This window comes from Prunus dulcis, chromosome 4 (genome assembly GCF_902201215.1).
Source record: "Prunus dulcis chromosome 4, ALMONDv2, whole genome shotgun sequence".
Taxonomy (NCBI): domain Eukaryota; kingdom Viridiplantae; phylum Streptophyta; class Magnoliopsida; order Rosales; family Rosaceae; genus Prunus; species Prunus dulcis.
Genome location: NC_047653.1, coordinates 2225994 through 2243209, shown reverse-complemented (window position 1 = coordinate 2243209; position 17216 = coordinate 2225994). Strand labels below are relative to the sequence as shown.

Below are 17216 nucleotides of genomic sequence, written 5' to 3'. Positions count from 1 at the left end.
TTAAAATAACATACATTCAAATATATTAATAATTGTATTAGACAAGTCAAATAAAATCGCACACATAGAAAAGGGAAGATTTGCCCTAAAATATAAACCATAACTTTCTTTTTTGGAATTGACCCCAAATCCTTCCCTCTTTTTTTCATTTTATGAAATGCAGCAATTTGGGGAGGTGGGATACTTTTCCTGGGATTCGAAGTGGTGACCAAGGGGAGGAGTGGGAGGGACCTCAACACCGAGGTAAACCCCTCGGTCACCCCTAATCCTTTTAGGATCCTCCTTTTTAAGAAAATTTGGAAAGTAACCCTATTTAAGGAGGAGATCATTAACTTCAGCACTCGATTACAGTGCTACAAACCGCATTTTCCTTCATTGACATCCGTAATTGTGGAAATTCTTTGCGGGTGAGATCAATATTTTTTTTCTAACCCAAAACAAAACATGCTTTTCCTTTATTTTCAACCAAAAAACAGGTCCTGCATTATGATGGAATGCTCAAAATATGATGTTTACCAATCAAAATGTCTTGCGTTGTTAGACAGTTAATCTTGGTGGCATGTAACATTTGACATCATATTTATACACAATGAAAAAGAAAATCGACCAGAAAAATAGGAAAAATAAGAAATTAACACGAAGTCACAAATGGGGAAGAAAATTTATAGGGCATGTAAACATCAGACGTATAGTCATTCACGAAACAAGCAGAATCCAAAACAAAACCAAAAAACCACCATAATCCCATCATCTATCAGAATCAGATGGCCTCCTCTCATCTGGAACCCCTTGAGTTTCCCCATATGTCCAAAGGGCTATAATATAATATATTGATTTGCTTCAAGAATGCTGCTTACATTATAATTAACAGGAACCTACCTACCAAGCACCCTCCTGCCTTCCTCACAATCACACCCTTATCCCAAATAATGTTAAAGCCCGCTAGACTACAAAACTGGCCAGCCTAATGAATCAAGAGGGCAAGTCCATCAAGAACCAAACTCATGAGAGAAATGTTTCCCGAGGCTACGATGATCTCAACTGCGTTCCCCGCTGCAGCTATTACGCTTTACATGCGTGTGTACTAATAAATCAAATGTGATGTTCTCACTACAAGTGAAATGGAAAAATCAAGGTCGGGGCTGGAGGATTTACAACCTGCAACAAGAAAACCTGAAAAGAATAAAGAAAAATCAATCTAATGCGTCACAAAACAGTTGAGTTTTATTTATTGGTCACCTATTGATTGGTATTACAATGTTCCTAATTTGTTAACAGAATGGGGAAGGTGAAATCATGATCATTAACTAGAAGAAGAACAATTGCGCAACATAACTCATTGAACTTTCTAGTCATCATAATGTTATAAATGTGTCCATGTCAAAAGGCTAGCTTGTTATGGGTAACAAGTTTGATGGGGAGCCACAGAATACCCTATACCCTGGGTCAACTGCTCAAGCCAACATGAATTCTCAACAAAATAGTCTTATTCTATACTGAAAGTAACCTAATCGGTCCACCTTTAAATCCTCCCCCCATCCCCAAAAGAAAAAGGAAAAAATAAACCCTAAGGAGATGCAGATACGGAGAGTTCTATACCATACTTGTAAATAAGCAAGACTAAAAACATAGCTGGTATTATCAGATCATGATGAGTTTGATTACTGACCAGGATCATCTTCTAAAATGATCACCTTCACGAATGCTTCTGTATGTCCAATCTGCATCATATGACTCAGTTATCAACAATCAGCAGTGGCGCATCATTCAGTTGTCAATGATCAGCAACGGTCTGTCCACCTTGGAGCTCGTTCCATGTAAAAATAGAAAAGGAACACACCTATAGGTTTAGTCATCTATACAACTCGAACCCATGTTCCACCACACATAGGACAGCAGTAAGCCCAACGGCTGATCCACCAAGTCTCCCGCCCAGTTTGATTAGGTCGACTAGTAGCACCAGGAGAAGCAAAGGCTGAAGTCTGCCGCAAACATCTTATGCACTGCATGCAAATAAGAGTAGAAAATAAGATCCAAAGGCCCAAAAACTAAAAGATGGAGAGACAAAAATACATAGACTTTTGATATCAAACCTTGTACCAAACCCCTTCAAGACCAGTCTTCCATACGGCAGTGACAACATCTCTCCGTGATCCCATTATACCAAGATATGCCCCCAGACCCACAGAAGTGTTTAAGCCAAAGGCTGCATCTCTTTCAGACATCCTGCGCTTCCTAGGCCACAGACCATGGGCTCCATAATAAACCTCACAACTTTCCAATGAGTTGGAACCAAGCGGGTCAGCAGAATTACATAGCTTGGGAGTATCATCTTGAGGACCCATATCATCTGGATCCGACCAAGGCCCACCATACATATTCCGCCTGTGCCACTCTTCAGCTGGAGGGTGAAGTTCTAACTCTCTGAGTAACAGACCAGCAGCATCTGCACCTCTAGGCCGGGGCATATTCTGTTTTACCATCAGAAAGAGAAAAAGATTGTGATTGACACTTACAAAAAATAAAAACTATACATTACTGTATGAACGTCGGAATTTTAAGCAACCAGTTAGCAAGAAAATTGATCCTCATTTATTTTACTCCCAGGTCATTGTAATATCACAGGCCTACATTATCGATGACAAGTGAAAGCAGAACCCATGCAACTCCACCATAATCAGTGGTGTTTTAGGAAACCATACCTGCATATGAGGGCCAAGTGATGCTTCGACAACCTCTGGAAGTACAGTATAATTGCCATCAATGTAATGCAGCCGCACCTGAATGTTGCTGCTTCCCACCTGAGAAACTGGCAATGGATGTGCCAGGGTTGCTGTTCGCCGGCAAAGATCCATAAGGATGAGGAAAAGGACTTTAACCTACGGGACAGCAACAGGGTGCATTATGTCATTCTAGGATCTGTTTACTGATTTTCTTTTATGGACAGAATTATCCAATCAATTGAAAATGCAGTTACACTTAAATTTCAGAATATGAGACACGAAGGTTGGAAACCCCATTCGCAGTTCACAAATCAAATAATAGATATAAGCCAGATATAAACAATTGAAGCCACATGTCATATTTAGGGCAGAGATCAGTTTCTACCTCCTCAAAAGTGTATCCCTGACCAGCATTTCCAGCACCCAATCTCGACCTTCCAGCAGGTCCTTCTTCAGCTCCTTTTGCTCCAGGTATGATCTGACCAGCCCGAGCTACCTGACCCTCATCCTGTCTAATCATGGTTGACGATGACTTTACAGTAACAGAGCTGACCTCCTCCACCTTCCCAGCAGCAGCAGGCTGTGGCTTTTGCATATTTGCATCAGTATTTCTCTGTGCACCCCCAACAAAACGAGGTAGCTGGGTTCGCCGAAAGAAAAAACAGAAAAGCAAAAGCTGGCATAACCTATGAAGAAAGTGGCAATCCCCAATGAGCCTAACAGCAGGTGTTCCAGGAAATGTTCCTGTGTTGATACTTATTGGCATGAAGGAAGATGGTCCGCTGATGGGGTTTGGAGTTGAATTGGGCACTCCATCAGAGGTACTACTAATCTTTGCAATAGCACCTTGTACCCAAGCTTGCATCTGGGTGTTTCCTGTGGAAGTTGTAGTTCCACTTTGCCCTCCTGAAAAAATATAGCATTACATTATCAAAGAAATGCTGCACTGCAAGCAATGCGATATACGGAGACAAAATAAGAGAAGAAAACAATCAGCAACCGTCTCATGACATGAGTACCAAAAATCATGCCACACAAACCCTCATATGCATCATAAGATATTCTAACATCTAAATGGTTTGGGATTTAGGACCAACCCCATCTGGTCAATCCTGATGTAGGGCATAATAACTTGATTTTTATTCTTTTTAACCTTTTTGCATGTGAACCCAACAATAGAAATAATCAATTACATTTTTTCATAATGAGAAGACTAAGAGATACTGACCCTGACTTGTTGCTGGAGAAGCAGAACTTTGGGTAGGACTAGCCACCATATTGCGATTGCTGCCAGTTCCTGCAGAACCAGCATGGTTCGCCAATGTGCGACAAAAGCTTGCATAGCGCCGCAAGCGAGTAATGAAATGAGAAGCTAAATCAAGAACTGCATCAACGTAAGCCTGTATTACAGTGGAAAAATTAGGAAATAACAAAGGTGCAATTTGAAGAAAACCCGCATCTCCATATCAGTACTGGGGGTATACACGCCCAACAAGCTCAGCTTGAGCAGTTCTACTATTCATTTCATGGAAATGAGGGCCAAAAATTAATTCACAACTATGCACCTATATGACTGGATTCCACACTATACTATGTCACATTTAGCAATTAAAAAAAAAAGAATGAAAGAAAAATATCATGTAACACAACCACCGATTAGTTATCAAAATTTAGACAGTGTTGCATGTATTCAGTGTATAACCTTTAACAGGAGAAAATGAAAGTACAAAATTAAAAAGTTCAACAATCAACAGCAAACCTGAATATTTGGAACTAGTGCTGGTTCAACAGCCATTGCTTCAGGATCTATGCCCGATAATGTTTCACCAGATGCCTGCCACGGCTCTGCTACCAAAGCAGATGGATTAATCAATGCCGACTCTATTCCTTTCCCCAGCATGTCAAGCAACAGCCTGGCTTGCATGTCTAGAACCATTGCCCTAACTTCTTGTGCATTTGTACCTTCCAGTAGCCTGCATTTTATCCTGTCTAGGCTCTGCATCATTATGGAGAGAATTTTGTAGTCAAAACAACAAAAGAAATGAACAAAGATATGAAACTGAAACTGGCATGGTAATGGTGCATGACATACCAATCCCCGTCCTAAACCCAAAAAAGTGGATAAAAAAGGATTACACACAGTCACTTATTGTCATGAGCAGATAAGCATGTGAAAAAGTAAAATCCATAAGAATTTTGAATAACCCATGTTACGGCCAGAAAAACTTACAGGACCATACTGTTGCCTGTGCTGAGTAGAAGGAAGAGAATGAAAATCTGCATCAAGTACTGCAATGACACTATTCAGATAAACTGCAACAGAAACAAATACCAAGGTCAGAAAAGCATATACAAAGGAGTCATTTATTTTTCTTCCTAAATTTCATGTATTACATGCCACCATTACCAATGCCATCCTCGGCAGCACTCTGTGTACATCCAACAGCATCCCACCAATCAACCCCAACCAAAAGACTCCACCAAAACCTGCAACGAAAATCATCAGTCTTATTGAAAGAAAGAGAAAAAAAATTGATCCCTCTATCTGATGTAACTTAAACATCCATTAAGATCTAATTTTGGGAACTCAAGGTTCGTCTGGGTGGAATATACAAACATTAACCGCTTTTAAGTACCTTTCTGCAATTGCACGTTCCCAGGTTGATGAGTTTGCCTTAACTTGACTGCTAGAAACAGCAGGAGGAAGGACACGTATTATTTTCAAAACGGTACGGTCCTTACCACTATCATGCCAAACAGAAGCTGAGCAGCAGCTTGTTGATGAGAAGGCAGGAGTAGCTATTGCAGATCCAACATTAATCTGGTAGTTATCAACAGGCGCAAAGTTTGGACCAGAAAAGATGTGAACCCCACCCCGGAGAAAAGCAACAGCAATCTCACCACCATGAGCAGAATAGACTATTCGAGCAAGTGTTCTAACATCACTTGGCAGGTCAAAAGGATCAAAACTAACTCGTTTTGACTTCTCAAGGCTAGAATCAGTTGTCTTCCTTGCATCAGAGGTTGCTCCTGATGCAGCTGCTTGGTGACTTTTAAAATCATTAGTTGGTTGTATGCTTGTGTCCACTTTGGACATCCAAACTGTTTGCATGGGTGCCTGCCCACCAAAACTGGAAGTAGGATTTCCAAATATTTGATGAAGAACAACAGGCTGAAGGGATGATTTCCATCGTTGCACTCTCCATCCTGTAATTGAAGGACCCTCATCTGGATCATAAGGAGACATGTATTGTCCTGCAAAGGTGAAAATCATATGATGAATTTTATGCTTCTAATATAGTTCCTGTGTATCTATAAGAAAAAATTATTCCTTATGCAAAAAAAATAAAATAAAAAAAAATAACTAACAAACAAACATTATAGATCATCATCACTTAATTTCCTAAACCCCATTATCTGTAGATCAGAAAATGTCATTTTCAAGTTAAATGATAGACAAATAACACTAAACGAAGATAAAAGACCAAGAAAACTAGTGTTGGGTTACCTGAGGTGTCACATTGAATAAAATTTAAAATCTCACATAAGAATCAAAGGTAAGGTAAAGAATAAGGAAAGAAATAATAAACATAAGGCTGCAAAGATGTCTAACAAATAACTTAAGGACAAAAAGTTTGGGAAGAATGTACCTCTGGATTAGGAAAAACTAAGAAAAGGTGAACAAACAAATGCAACTGACAGATTGCAATTGAATTTAGTTAAAAGGTTTTCCAGAAAAAAACAAAATTATTACCCTCAACAATGACAACAGCTATGACAGAACCACCACAAGTTGGATCAAAGGCAACAGCAGTAACTCCAGATCCCCACGTAGTGGTCGTTGCAGATTGAGCTGCAGCCTCAGGACTCACATATGCTGAAAAATTTGAAACTGGAGAACAATGAAGTGGTACAGTATCACTGAAATCTGGATCTGTCTGCCTTCGCCCTTGTTTTGCTTCTGATATTAAATAATCTTGCCAGCTAAACAAATATGCAGCCAAAGGGGAAAAACCTGCCCAATTGGGTGGATTTAGTGAAGGTGGGACCCCATTGCTTGTGCTAATCTTCGGAGTTATCTGAAATCCATTTCCAAGTCCAGGAGTGACCTCCCAAACAACAACAGTAGATGGGTTTACAATTGGAACACCTGCCACATGCATGGCACCGCTGTCTGTTATGATAGCATCAGCAGCCATGATCCCACTAGGCCCAGCACCCAAGAGTCCCTTGCTCGTTTGAAACCACTTTGGTGCAGCACTATTCTGATTAGGAGGCCACTGGGACCAGTGAAGCTGAACAGAGCCTGAAGAGAAAACTGAACAAACGCAAAGAAAATTGGGCCACCTAGCTGAAACAAAAAAAACAAAATATTGCATCAGAAACACCCAAACTTACACAGTACAATGAAAATTTTAATTTTCGTATTTTTAACAAAAATGGAATTAAGAGAGGTTGCAATGGAAGGAAGAAAAAAAACCTGAATTTTGAGACTGCTGTGAAAGAAATTTTTCTTCAAAAGTTGACTTTGCATTTGAGGCAGCACTTGATTTTGAGGAAAGCCACCTATACTGGTTCATCAGGATCAGGGGAAAAAACAACATTAGAACATTGACATCATCTGAGAGGATGACACCAGTAGACATGAAATGGGAAGTTGGTATAATCATTAAGAAGACCAAAATATTGCATTTAAATCCATATGAGCGGCCAAAATACACTCAGATAAACAGAATGAGATGCATTTAAATCCAGATGAGTAGAAGCCAACAAAATTGCTTACTGGAGACACCCCTGACAGCCACTTTGTGACAACTGCAATATCCTGTTGCCATTCATGCTCTCGTTGCCACCGGCTAGCATCACGTACTAGATTAGCTGGCCCCTATACAGACAGACCAAAATAAACATTTCAATAATAGCTAATCAAAAAGAAATGTTGAGGGAAAAGGCAAAAGCCATATCAAAAAGTTGTAAGGGGAAAAATTCATGTATCCAAGATTTTGGAGAAATCAGTGGGGCAAGTCTAGCTTACTTGAGAAGGCTGAGTCCAGATTGTTATTCTCCCGTGGAAATTAGCAATTAGTAAGGCACGAGGGCAAGAAGTAGGCGACCACTCAATAAACTGAACAGAATCACGAGGAGAATCTGCAAAATATATTCAATGTAACAATAACAATTCATGAAGTCAGAACCAATGTTTTTTTTGGGGGAAAGAAAAAAATGGCATCACCAAAAACTAGTGAATTACTCTAACTATATATATATATATATATATATATATATATATATCTAACTTCTTGAACTAACCTATTGAATAAAAAACACATGCTAATCATCATATGCCAAATGTCTACTGACGAAGCTTCTTCCAAATTAGAGCATGGCCCTAGCTTTAATTCCTTTACAGAATAGCCACAGGAAATGGGAAAGGGTTGGACACTTAAAGAACTAGAAGATTGCTGGTGAACTATGGGATGCTCATAAAATCAGTTATTAATAACCCTAAAAGCATCAAATCATTTTTCTTGCATAGCTATCTCTGCATTACGGAAACCGTATAATGACTATTGACACTCAATCATGTTCAACCATGCAACTTCACTCTAGCTTCAAAAGCATACATCTATAAAATCATATAGCTTTGCCTCCCAAAGTACTTAAAAGAGGATTATTAAACCTCCATAGTTATCAAGCAATTCTGTGAAAGAGTTGCTGTGCAGCAAAGTTAAGCAAAGTTAAGCAAAGAAACTAAAGCCTCTTATAAAGCAGAGTAAATCAGTAAAATACCTGCATTGACATTGAACACTGCACACTCAGTTGGTCGCTCTGGGATCACAATATGTATGGGAATCCAAAAAGGTGGATTTGCATTAGAACTACAGCAAAACCAATAAAAACAAGAAAAGTCATAACCATACATGAATACAATCTAAATACTAGGAAAGAATTTTTTATTATTTTAAACTTAGGCCAAAACTTAACCAAGCTTTAATGCCCATCAACCAGGCTGGCTAGATTTTACACTCTAGTGATTCCTTAATGCTCCATTTGGATCTCAGAGGAAGGAAAGTAAGATGCTCTGGTATTCTTAAAAGTAGCTCCAATTCTTAAACATTCTAGAGAGAACCATTCTTAACTTTTCATAGTGCTTTCTGAATCCAACTAAATAAACCCCACATTTCATGAGACAATCGCTCATGGTCTAAGAAATTGAGCCAATAAACAAACAATGATAACCTTGGAATTCTAGCACATGTTTCTGATGCACAAGCTATAGCATTCAGCTTTCCACACCAAGCAACAGCACTGCGAAACAAATAAAAAGTGTACCCATTATGCCAAATCCTGTGTATGCAACTGAAAACATATAATTTAAACAAAAATATGTATATTTATTATACAACCCCCAAATATCATTCACCTCAAGAGAAGCATATCAGATGGTTAAGAACTATTTCTTAAAATCTGCACCAAGAAAATCTAGTGTTGTTATACAATTGTTTATATGTAATTTTTTCATCAAATCCATATTGAGCACGGATACTAATACTGACCATTATAACGAGAAAATCTCCACGAATATCTATGTACGTAAGATGAACAGGGCTATTTTCCGTATCATGATGTTTGGGATTCAGGAAGTCAATCAATTCAAGTTGGCTTTGCACTTATGCTTCTTCTTATTTCCAAGATTTCTGGTTATCTTTACCAAAAGGCAGATGATAACCTGTAACGTCTCTGATACTAAGGCAAGTTATTATTACTAAAACCAAAAACGGAATGAAGAGATGAAAAAAAAAAAAAAAAAAAGGGAATTTTGATCCATTGTTGTCGAAGTGGCCCTTATCCTTGCTAAATTTACTGAATCAAACAAAATTTGTTGTGATAGTGTCTGGTAAGGTGGGAAGCAAAGAAAAAGGGTTAAACTTGAAATGTTGTGAGAGATTTTGGGTTTTTATTAATCTAGTTATAGGTATTGCCATATGAACCTTCGCCCATTAATTACTTTCCATGATGTTGAAAACCAGTTATTGCCTTCCTTATTAACTGAAAATCTCAAGAAGTATTTTCTAAATGTGAATAAAGGGGGAACATGAAAGTTTGAATTTTTCAGTAAATTTAGAATTTTTCACCATGAACAAACAACTAGCGAGCTCAAACCGATACAAGTGAACTTCCCACCTTACTATACACTGTATAACCAAAAAAATTGTTTCATTTCAGTAAATTTAGAATTTTTCTCCATGAATAAACAACTAGCGAGTTCAAACCAATACAAGTCTTTTCATTTCATTCATGAATCATCATAATAACGCTTGAAAACCAATATCAAGTACAATTCAATCAAATGCCCCAAAAGAGATGAACACAATTCAACGAAGAAAACTCAAAATTCAACAGATTGGAGCTCGAATTCCGTTCAACATTACCTAAAATTGCGACAAAGCTCGGGGACGCTCATCTTGTGCTGCAAATTGGACCTGGGTTGCTTGAGCCGAATACAGAAGACGGCGGCGGGACTGACGGAGTCTTCCTCCATGGGATCGTCGGACTTGTCCACAGGCTCCTCTTCTTCTTCTTCTTCTTCTTCGTCTTCTTCAATACTCTCAATACTCCCAATTTCGGGCTTATCGCTTTCAAGAGACAGAGCCACAGGCTCGTCGTCAGATTCCTTAACTTGACTCATTAGCCCAAAACCCTAAAAAAATTATATATACAAATCACAAAGCAGACAGAGAGAGAGAAGAATGTGAGTGGTGGAAAGTCGCGATTGAAGGCGACAGATATCACTGTGTGAAGAGAGAGAGAGAGAGAGAGGGTAGTGGGGTTAGTGTGTGTATATGTTTGAATATGTTGAGTGAGAGAGTGACTGGATTTGGGTTTGGCTTTTGTTTCCCTTTTTTTTTTTTCCTTTTCGGCTTTTGAAAGGCAGTTTGAGCTCAATTTTAGGGTTTTGGGTGGTAGACAAGACATGTGATTCCAAAACCCAATTTGCAGGTGTTGCTGTTGGGTTTGGATTTCTGGTGTTTTTGTGTTGGCTGGGCCCCAGTGAGGTTGGAATTTGGCCTAGAGGTCTGGAATTTTTTTCGCACTGGGTTTTTGGTGATTGGCCAAACCAAATCTATTGGCAAATTTTGTAAGAAATTGAATGCCAGAAAAACTGTATAAAAGCGAATGGTTTACTTTTCTTTTCCCTTGCCTTTGAATATAATATATATAATTTGACTTCAGACACACATAAGTAATAGTGATTAGAGAGTAAGTAAAAAGGGTTACTTTTAATAAATAAGCTCCCTTCTTGTGATTTAGGAAGCTATACTTTTAATGCAGACATGGTGACATGAACAAATTGGTTTTATTTAAATGGTGCAAATCATTGGCCAGAATTGAAACCATTAAGACTTTTAGCATGTGTTGGCCAATTATAAGACGATGGACTTTATCAAATCAAAAGCAACTTTTGAAAACAATGCAGACACAGGTAATGGGAAGCATGATATTCTCAGCTTTGAAAACCATAAAATCCATGATTGGAGATGCAACGTCTCTCATATCTACAGGCAGTAAAAATAGAGCGGTTAACCACCTTGCTAATTTGGGGTATGAATTACCCTTGGAGCTTCATCACTATAGCCCCGTTTGATTTATGGAAAAAAAGACTTGGTGATGGAAAATCAATTGCTTTCTCATGTTTGGTAAGTCTAGATATGAAAAATCGTTGTCTGGCCCATAGGAAAGTAGGGGGAAAAAGTGAAGTCATCCTCCCAACTTGGGTTTTGTTTTCCCTCCTCATGGAAATTTTGGGAAAATTGACCAATATTAAATAAACATTTTTCATGACCATTTTGTTCCCATTAACAATTTAGAATTACAATATATCATTAAATGTTTTTTTTAAGGACATTTCCTATTGAAATGGGCGATATCATATTAAACTTACGCACACAATGTGTATAATTGAAAATTTATACCAATTTTATTTTTCATTCTTACTCAAAACAAACATGGGAAAGGAAATAAAGTTATATCTCCGGATTACTTTCCTAACATTACCAAACGTGGTAAAAGAATCTTCCATTTCCCATCACTTAGGGAATGATATGGGAAATGATTTCCCCTCAAATTCGTTCCGTGAACCGAACGGAGAGCCTGCTCCTGTCTCTCTCTCTCAAGCTTGTTGCTGGATGATGATCTAGGAAGAGCCCATAGTAGGGTTGTGCCTTGTTAGGTTTCTTTTTTGGGGCTTCGGCCTACCTTATAACAAAAAAATTAAAACTATAAAATCCTAAACTGAAAAAACTTCACATATGAATTCCCGACCGAAGAAAAAGCCCAAATTTTTAATAAAATAACCCATTATAAGAAGAAAACAAATATACTAGCATTCTTGTATTGAAGACATGTTAGGACAAATAGTATTATTTAGATGAATATGTTATGTTGTAATTCGATAACTAAAATCATACGTTTAAATGAAAATGGTCATTACACAACAAAACATGTTAAATTGTATGACAAATGACATTACATGTTTTTGTGGTAGAAAAATGGCCAAATGTATCTTCAATTATATTCCAAGCTGACTGTTGAAGAAAAAATGGAGTCGCTGCTGACAAATCATAGCGTAGGCATTTGTTGACAATTGCTGATGAAACAGCCACCGCCCAATCCAGCTTGTTTAAGATTACTAAAATTGTTCCCCTTATTTTTGCAAACTTTTCCTACACGAAGAAGAGATTACTGGTTGAGAGACTTTGACTTCGAAATCGAAAAATCCATTCAAATGTATTTGATTTCTAAAGACGTCATTTAATTTGCATGGAAACTAATTGTAAGCGGAATTTTAGGTCAAATGTTCTTGGTTTCGAGAATACGAAAAGAGGAAGGTATGAATGTGATGAAATACACGAAGACTAAAAAGACAAAAGTATTGATAATGGTACTCCATGGCATTGATGTCAAGTGCTTGGTCAATGAAAACGAAAACGGATGCGTTTTTTTGGGTGCATTTTAATAACAAAATTAATTGGTCTAACTATTTTATATAAGAGAGCTTTATTTGAGAGAGACACATTTGTAAGTCCCACCATACATTGTATTTCAATAATCCAAATTATTTAATTTTTAAATATTATCTTAATTCAAAGATCATATCTACAAAAAATTACTTGAATTCGAAACTATTGGACCACTTAATGAAATGATTCTTATTATAGTCTTATATATATATATGTATGAAACAAGAAATTGAAGAGAAGGCACGTAAGTCTTGGGATCACTAGTCTTTATTGTCCTTTTTTTTTTTTTTTGGGTCAGAGGGATCGCCAGTGCTATGGCTCCTGTTTTTGTCTACTTTTTGTCTGTTTACTATGAGCTATTCATTATTCAAACTATATGTCAAGGGAAATACTTGTTTTTTCATGGACCAAGAAAACTTATTCAAAACTGTAGTAAGTCCATCTCCAATTATGGGTTATATCTCAAATATAGTCCTAAATTAATGCAAAACTCATCTCCAGTTATGGGCTAAATAAAATTTTAGCCAAATTTGGAGGGCCATATTTGATCCTTTAGCCCTCCAACCGGGCCAAATATAGCCCAGCTTTGGATTATGCCAAATTTATAGTGGGCCTCATTCATGTGCTTTTCAACAACCAATCATTAAAGCGCTCTCCACTCCTCTTTCTGAAAATAATAAAATATGAAGGACCCTAAAATATAGCCTTACATGGTTGGAGACGGAAAAATTTAACCGTGCACTATTTTATAAAAAATTAATATTTTAAAAAACTAAATTTTTAGCCCTGGACTACATTTAGCCCTATGAATAAAGATGGCCTAAGTGTATCATTACTCTTCTTAAATTACACAATCATGCCAAAACTGCACTTACGAAGTATTGAAAACAAAAGGAATGAAACAACCTTTTTTTTGGTCGAATGGAATGAAACAACCTTATGATGTCATTATTAACAAAGAAAAAGCAATTATGATGCCATACAACAGAGAGAATCACTAATTAATGACGCAAATATGGGCAGGCAAAGAACACAGAGAGGGAAAAATGGTCACTTTCAAGTTTCAACAAGAGTTGGAGATGGGAACACGCCCAACTAAGGAAGCAGAGCTCGTGCAACGACTCTCGTGATAATAAAAACAGCCGGACCAACCTCCTTTATTTTAATAACAGGAAGACGGGCAGCAAAGCTTTGCTCTTTCTTTTCCTTTTTTTCGTTTTCACATTACAAAAAAGCATCCTTTTCAATAAATTAACAATTTCAAGCTCGCCGTGGTTGCTGCCAGAAACAAGTGCTAAAATCCAGCTTGGAGAGATCAAGGATCGAACTTGACTGGCCATCTGCAAATCCACGAGGTGGGTTTTATCAGATTTTCTTATTTTACAAGCTTGATAGTTACATCTTTGGTTGTTTGATGCTCATTTGTCTGATATTATGAGGAAAAATTTATGATTTTTGGTTATAAAACATAGGATTTTGGCAATATGGGTCGGTCCGAATCTTGTTAGCAGGGTTTATCTGATCTGGTGGAGCTGTTTTTCTTTAGATTATAGAACCCCAGAAGATAGAAGAAGTTGTTTATTGTGGACAAGAATGGGTTGTAGCTGCTTTGGTACTTTAGTTGCTGACAGGAAAAGAAGGTCTGGTCACTTTGGCCATGATCTTGATGGTATGGACATGAATAAATGCTCCCACTTTTTCTGTTTTCCGTCCGTTACACTTTTCTTGTTGTTCATGTTACTCTCTTGCATCATCATGATTATTCTTATTCATTTTTGTCTTGTGTTGTGTAGGAAATTTGCTGGAAAATATTAAAACTTTCTCCTACAATGAATTAAGATTGGCGACCGATGATTTCCATTCCAGTAATAAGATAGGGCGGGGAGGTTTTGGAACTGTTTACAAGGTACTTGGATTTTGCAGACGTCTTATCGCAATAATTCTGTTGGGAAGTTTTCAGCCATTACAAAGAAGTAATGATATCTGTTATTTGAATTATATTGTAGTTTTGGCTCCAAATTTGTGAATGGGTTGGCTTGTCTCAAAACTATTTACATCAAGCATTTGAAATCTGATTGCTGACACCTTGAGTTGGGTTTGCGCTTTTAGAACACTTCAAATTCTAATCTTACGTTTTCAACACATAGAAACATTGCTTGGTATGCTAGAAACTCTCACCTGTAGTTCTAGATTGGAGAAAAGTAGAGATTTTTTATCTTTCCAGTATTAAGATTTTGCTAATGTCTAGGGCATGGAGTTTGGTAATTCATCATGTTGTCATCAAGAATAATAGCCACCCATTCGGTTCAGGTTCTGTGACTTTTTAAGACACAGTTCTTTCTTGTTCTTAGTTTTGCAGCTTTAGTGGTTGGTCTTATATTGTAAAGGCCAAACGTTGATTATGATTTTACGTTAATCAGGATATCTAGATGGTATTCGTCCACGCCATTTCATATTATCTTAGTAGTTTAGCTACATTTTGCTAGGGAACCCTGAAAAGTGGAAAGCAAGTTGCTGTGAAGACACTTTCCGCTCGGTCGAAGCAGGGAGTCCGTGAATTCTTAAATGAGATTATTGCTATATCAAATGTCAGGCATCCAAACCTTGTTGAGTTGATTGGGTGCTGTGTTGAAGGAGCGGATCGGGTTTTGGTCTATGAATATGCTGAGAATAACAGCCTTGATCGTGCATTGTTAGGTAATTGATCAAATCCTTCAGCATGAAAGGAAGACTGAATTGGGAAAGGAACTATAAGTCTAATTTGTTTTCCTTATGTTTGTAGGTTCAAAGAGTAAAAACATCATACTCAATTGGGAAAAAAGATCAGCCATTTGCTTGGGTACTGCTAGGGGTCTTATGTTTCTTCATGAGGAACTGATGCCACATATTGTCCATAGAGATATCAAGGCTAGTAATATACTTCTAGACAGAGATTTTAACCCCAAAATTGGAGACTTTGGGTTGGCTAAACTCTTCCCTGATAACATCACTCATATTAGCACAAGGATTGCAGGAACAACGTACGTTACTTTCATATTTGTAGTTGATTGTTATTCATTTGTTAACGTTCCATTTTCCTTGCTTGATTCAATTAGGAGATATCTGTTGTGTAGGTTTTTTTTTGGGGGGGAGGAGAAGATCTTTGTTTTCTTCAGTAATTGATCTTGGCAAATTAGAGATTAGTGTGTTTTAGTGTAACTTCATATGGGTCAGTCCAGTTGATACTGGAGACGCAAGTGAAAGAAACTAGCTGCCATCTTATGCTTTAGTTTTGTTTTTCCGCAGTGGTTATTTAGCACCAGAATACGCTCTGGGAGGTCAGTTAACCAAGAAGGCTGATGTTTACAGTTTCGGTGTTCTTGTTCTTGAAATAGTTAGTGGCAGAAGCAGTGCCAAGGAAAACTGGGAAGGGACAGAAAAGTTTCTCCTCGAATGGGTGAGTTGGTTTTTCCATCATCATACTCGCAGTCTTATTTTGCGTGTTTTTGTGCCCTTTATAAGGGTTTAGGTCTTATCATTTCTGGTGATTAATGGATTAACTCTTACTGGAAATTGTTAAACGAGGGATGCTCGAGTTAGTTTAATTATCTGATCTACTAAGAGAATTATTGACATGCTGCACAATCAATTAGAGAACAGGTGGAAATTGTACAGCAAGTTATTGTTTTTGGTTCAATTGAAGTAGTTGATATTCCTTCTCTAAGCCACACACACAACGGGTGGTTACCTGCATGGACTTATTTCATATTGAACTTGTTCTGCTTCCTTTTACAACTTTCTCTGTTCTTCTATAGGCATGGCAGCTCCATGAAGAAGGGAGACTATTGGAGCTTGTCGACCCAGAGATGGGGGAATTTCCTGAGGAAGAACTCCTTAGGTACATGAAGGTTGCATTTTTCTGCACCCAAGCAGCAGCAAGCCGAAGGCCAATGATGAGTGTGGTTGTTGAGATGCTCTCAAGGAACATCAGAATCAATGAGAAGCAACTTACAGCCCCAGGTTTCTTCAACAATTCAGGGAGCCTCAGCGGACCTTCTTCAAGTAAAAAATCATCTGCCGACACAACTAGCTATCAGATGAGTTCTGTCCCTGACACTATAACTCAAGTAGCACCTCGCTGAAGAAGAATAAGAATAATGCACTTATTGCAATTTAGAGGAAGACACAAATGAATTTACAAGTCCACAACAAGTTATTCCAATGGTTCATACAGTTATCTTCTTTAACCTTTTACACGGTTTCGCTTCTTCGTCTTTTGTTAGCCAATTTGAGAAGCGAGAGGGTGGTTTGAGCAGAATTAATTTGAGGTTGCGAATCTGTAATGTTATGTTAGTCTGATGCTGTTTTCATTTTTCTTTTTGATTCAATCGTTATCTTATGTACTTCTCAAGAAGAGTACAATGGAAGAGAAGAAGGTTGTATAGTGAAACAGAAATTAATCAATACACACTCTTGACTCCTTTATCTCCTA

The 17216-nt window shown here is 37.7% G+C and overlaps 2 protein-coding genes across 6 annotated transcripts; one reads left to right on the top strand and one right to left on the bottom strand.

Annotated features, from left to right (window-relative positions):
• Positions 1 to 639: 639 nt before the first annotated feature.
• On the bottom strand, positions 640 to 10807 carry LOC117624337 (mediator of RNA polymerase II transcription subunit 16). 4 transcript variants are annotated; one of them, XM_034355511.1, is made up of 17 exons: positions 10157 to 10807; positions 8964 to 9032; positions 8514 to 8602; positions 7759 to 7871; positions 7507 to 7608; positions 7204 to 7294; positions 6478 to 7074; positions 5360 to 5978; positions 5131 to 5210; positions 4954 to 5036; positions 4483 to 4719; positions 3952 to 4123; positions 3109 to 3629; positions 2703 to 2879; positions 2094 to 2471; positions 1670 to 2003; positions 640 to 1173 (listed from the first exon to the last, which is right to left on the bottom strand). In XM_034355511.1, the coding sequence occupies exons 1-16, from the start codon at positions 10411 to 10413 to the stop codon at positions 1857 to 1859; spliced, it is 3732 nt and encodes a 1243-aa protein (XP_034211402.1). In that variant the 5' UTR covers positions 10414 to 10807; the 3' UTR covers positions 640 to 1173; positions 1670 to 1856. The 4 variants fall into 4 exon arrangements, with proteins under 4 accessions (XP_034211402.1, XP_034211403.1, XP_034211406.1 ...); XM_034355512.1 differs by having other exon boundaries at positions 640 to 1158; XM_034355515.1 differs by having other exon boundaries at positions 7204 to 7289; positions 10157 to 10342.
• A 2981-nt stretch (positions 10808 to 13788) lies between these two features.
• On the top strand, positions 13789 to 17216 carry LOC117623794 (putative serine/threonine-protein kinase). Of its 2 annotated transcripts, none has more exons than XM_034354775.1 (7): positions 13789 to 14100; positions 14292 to 14414; positions 14539 to 14651; positions 15232 to 15442; positions 15528 to 15765; positions 16031 to 16181; positions 16540 to 17216. In XM_034354775.1, the coding sequence occupies exons 2-7, from the start codon at positions 14339 to 14341 to the stop codon at positions 16864 to 16866; spliced, it is 1116 nt and encodes a 371-aa protein (XP_034210666.1). In that variant the 5' UTR covers positions 13789 to 14100; positions 14292 to 14338; the 3' UTR covers positions 16867 to 17216. The 2 variants fall into 2 exon arrangements, with proteins under 2 accessions (XP_034210666.1, XP_034210667.1); XM_034354776.1 differs by having other exon boundaries at positions 13828 to 14100; positions 14218 to 14414.

Bases quoted from the DNA above. Each gene is read 5' to 3' on its own strand.
- LOC117623794 (XM_034354775.1), top strand. From the start codon at position 14,339: ATGGGTTGTAGCTGCTTTGGTACTTTAGTTGCTGACAGGAAAAGAAGG. The intron at 14,415-14,538 runs GTATGGACATGA...TGTGTTGTGTAG, and splicing joins CTTTGGCCATGATCTTGATG to GAAATTTGCTGGAAAATATT. The intron at 16,182-16,539 runs GTGAGTTGGTTT...GTTCTTCTATAG, and splicing joins AAAAGTTTCTCCTCGAATGG to GCATGGCAGCTCCATGAAGA.
- LOC117624337 (XM_034355511.1), bottom strand. From the start codon at position 10,413: ATGAGTCAAGTTAAGGAATCTGACGACGAGCCTGTGGCTCTGTCTCTT. The intron at 5,979-6,477 runs GTAATAATTTTG...TCACCTTTGCAG, and splicing joins AGCTGTTGTCATTGTTGAGG to GACAATACATGTCTCCTTAT. The intron at 2,004-2,093 runs GTTTGATATCAA...ATTTGCATGCAG, and splicing joins TTGAAGGGGTTTGGTACAAG to TGCATAAGATGTTTGCGGCA.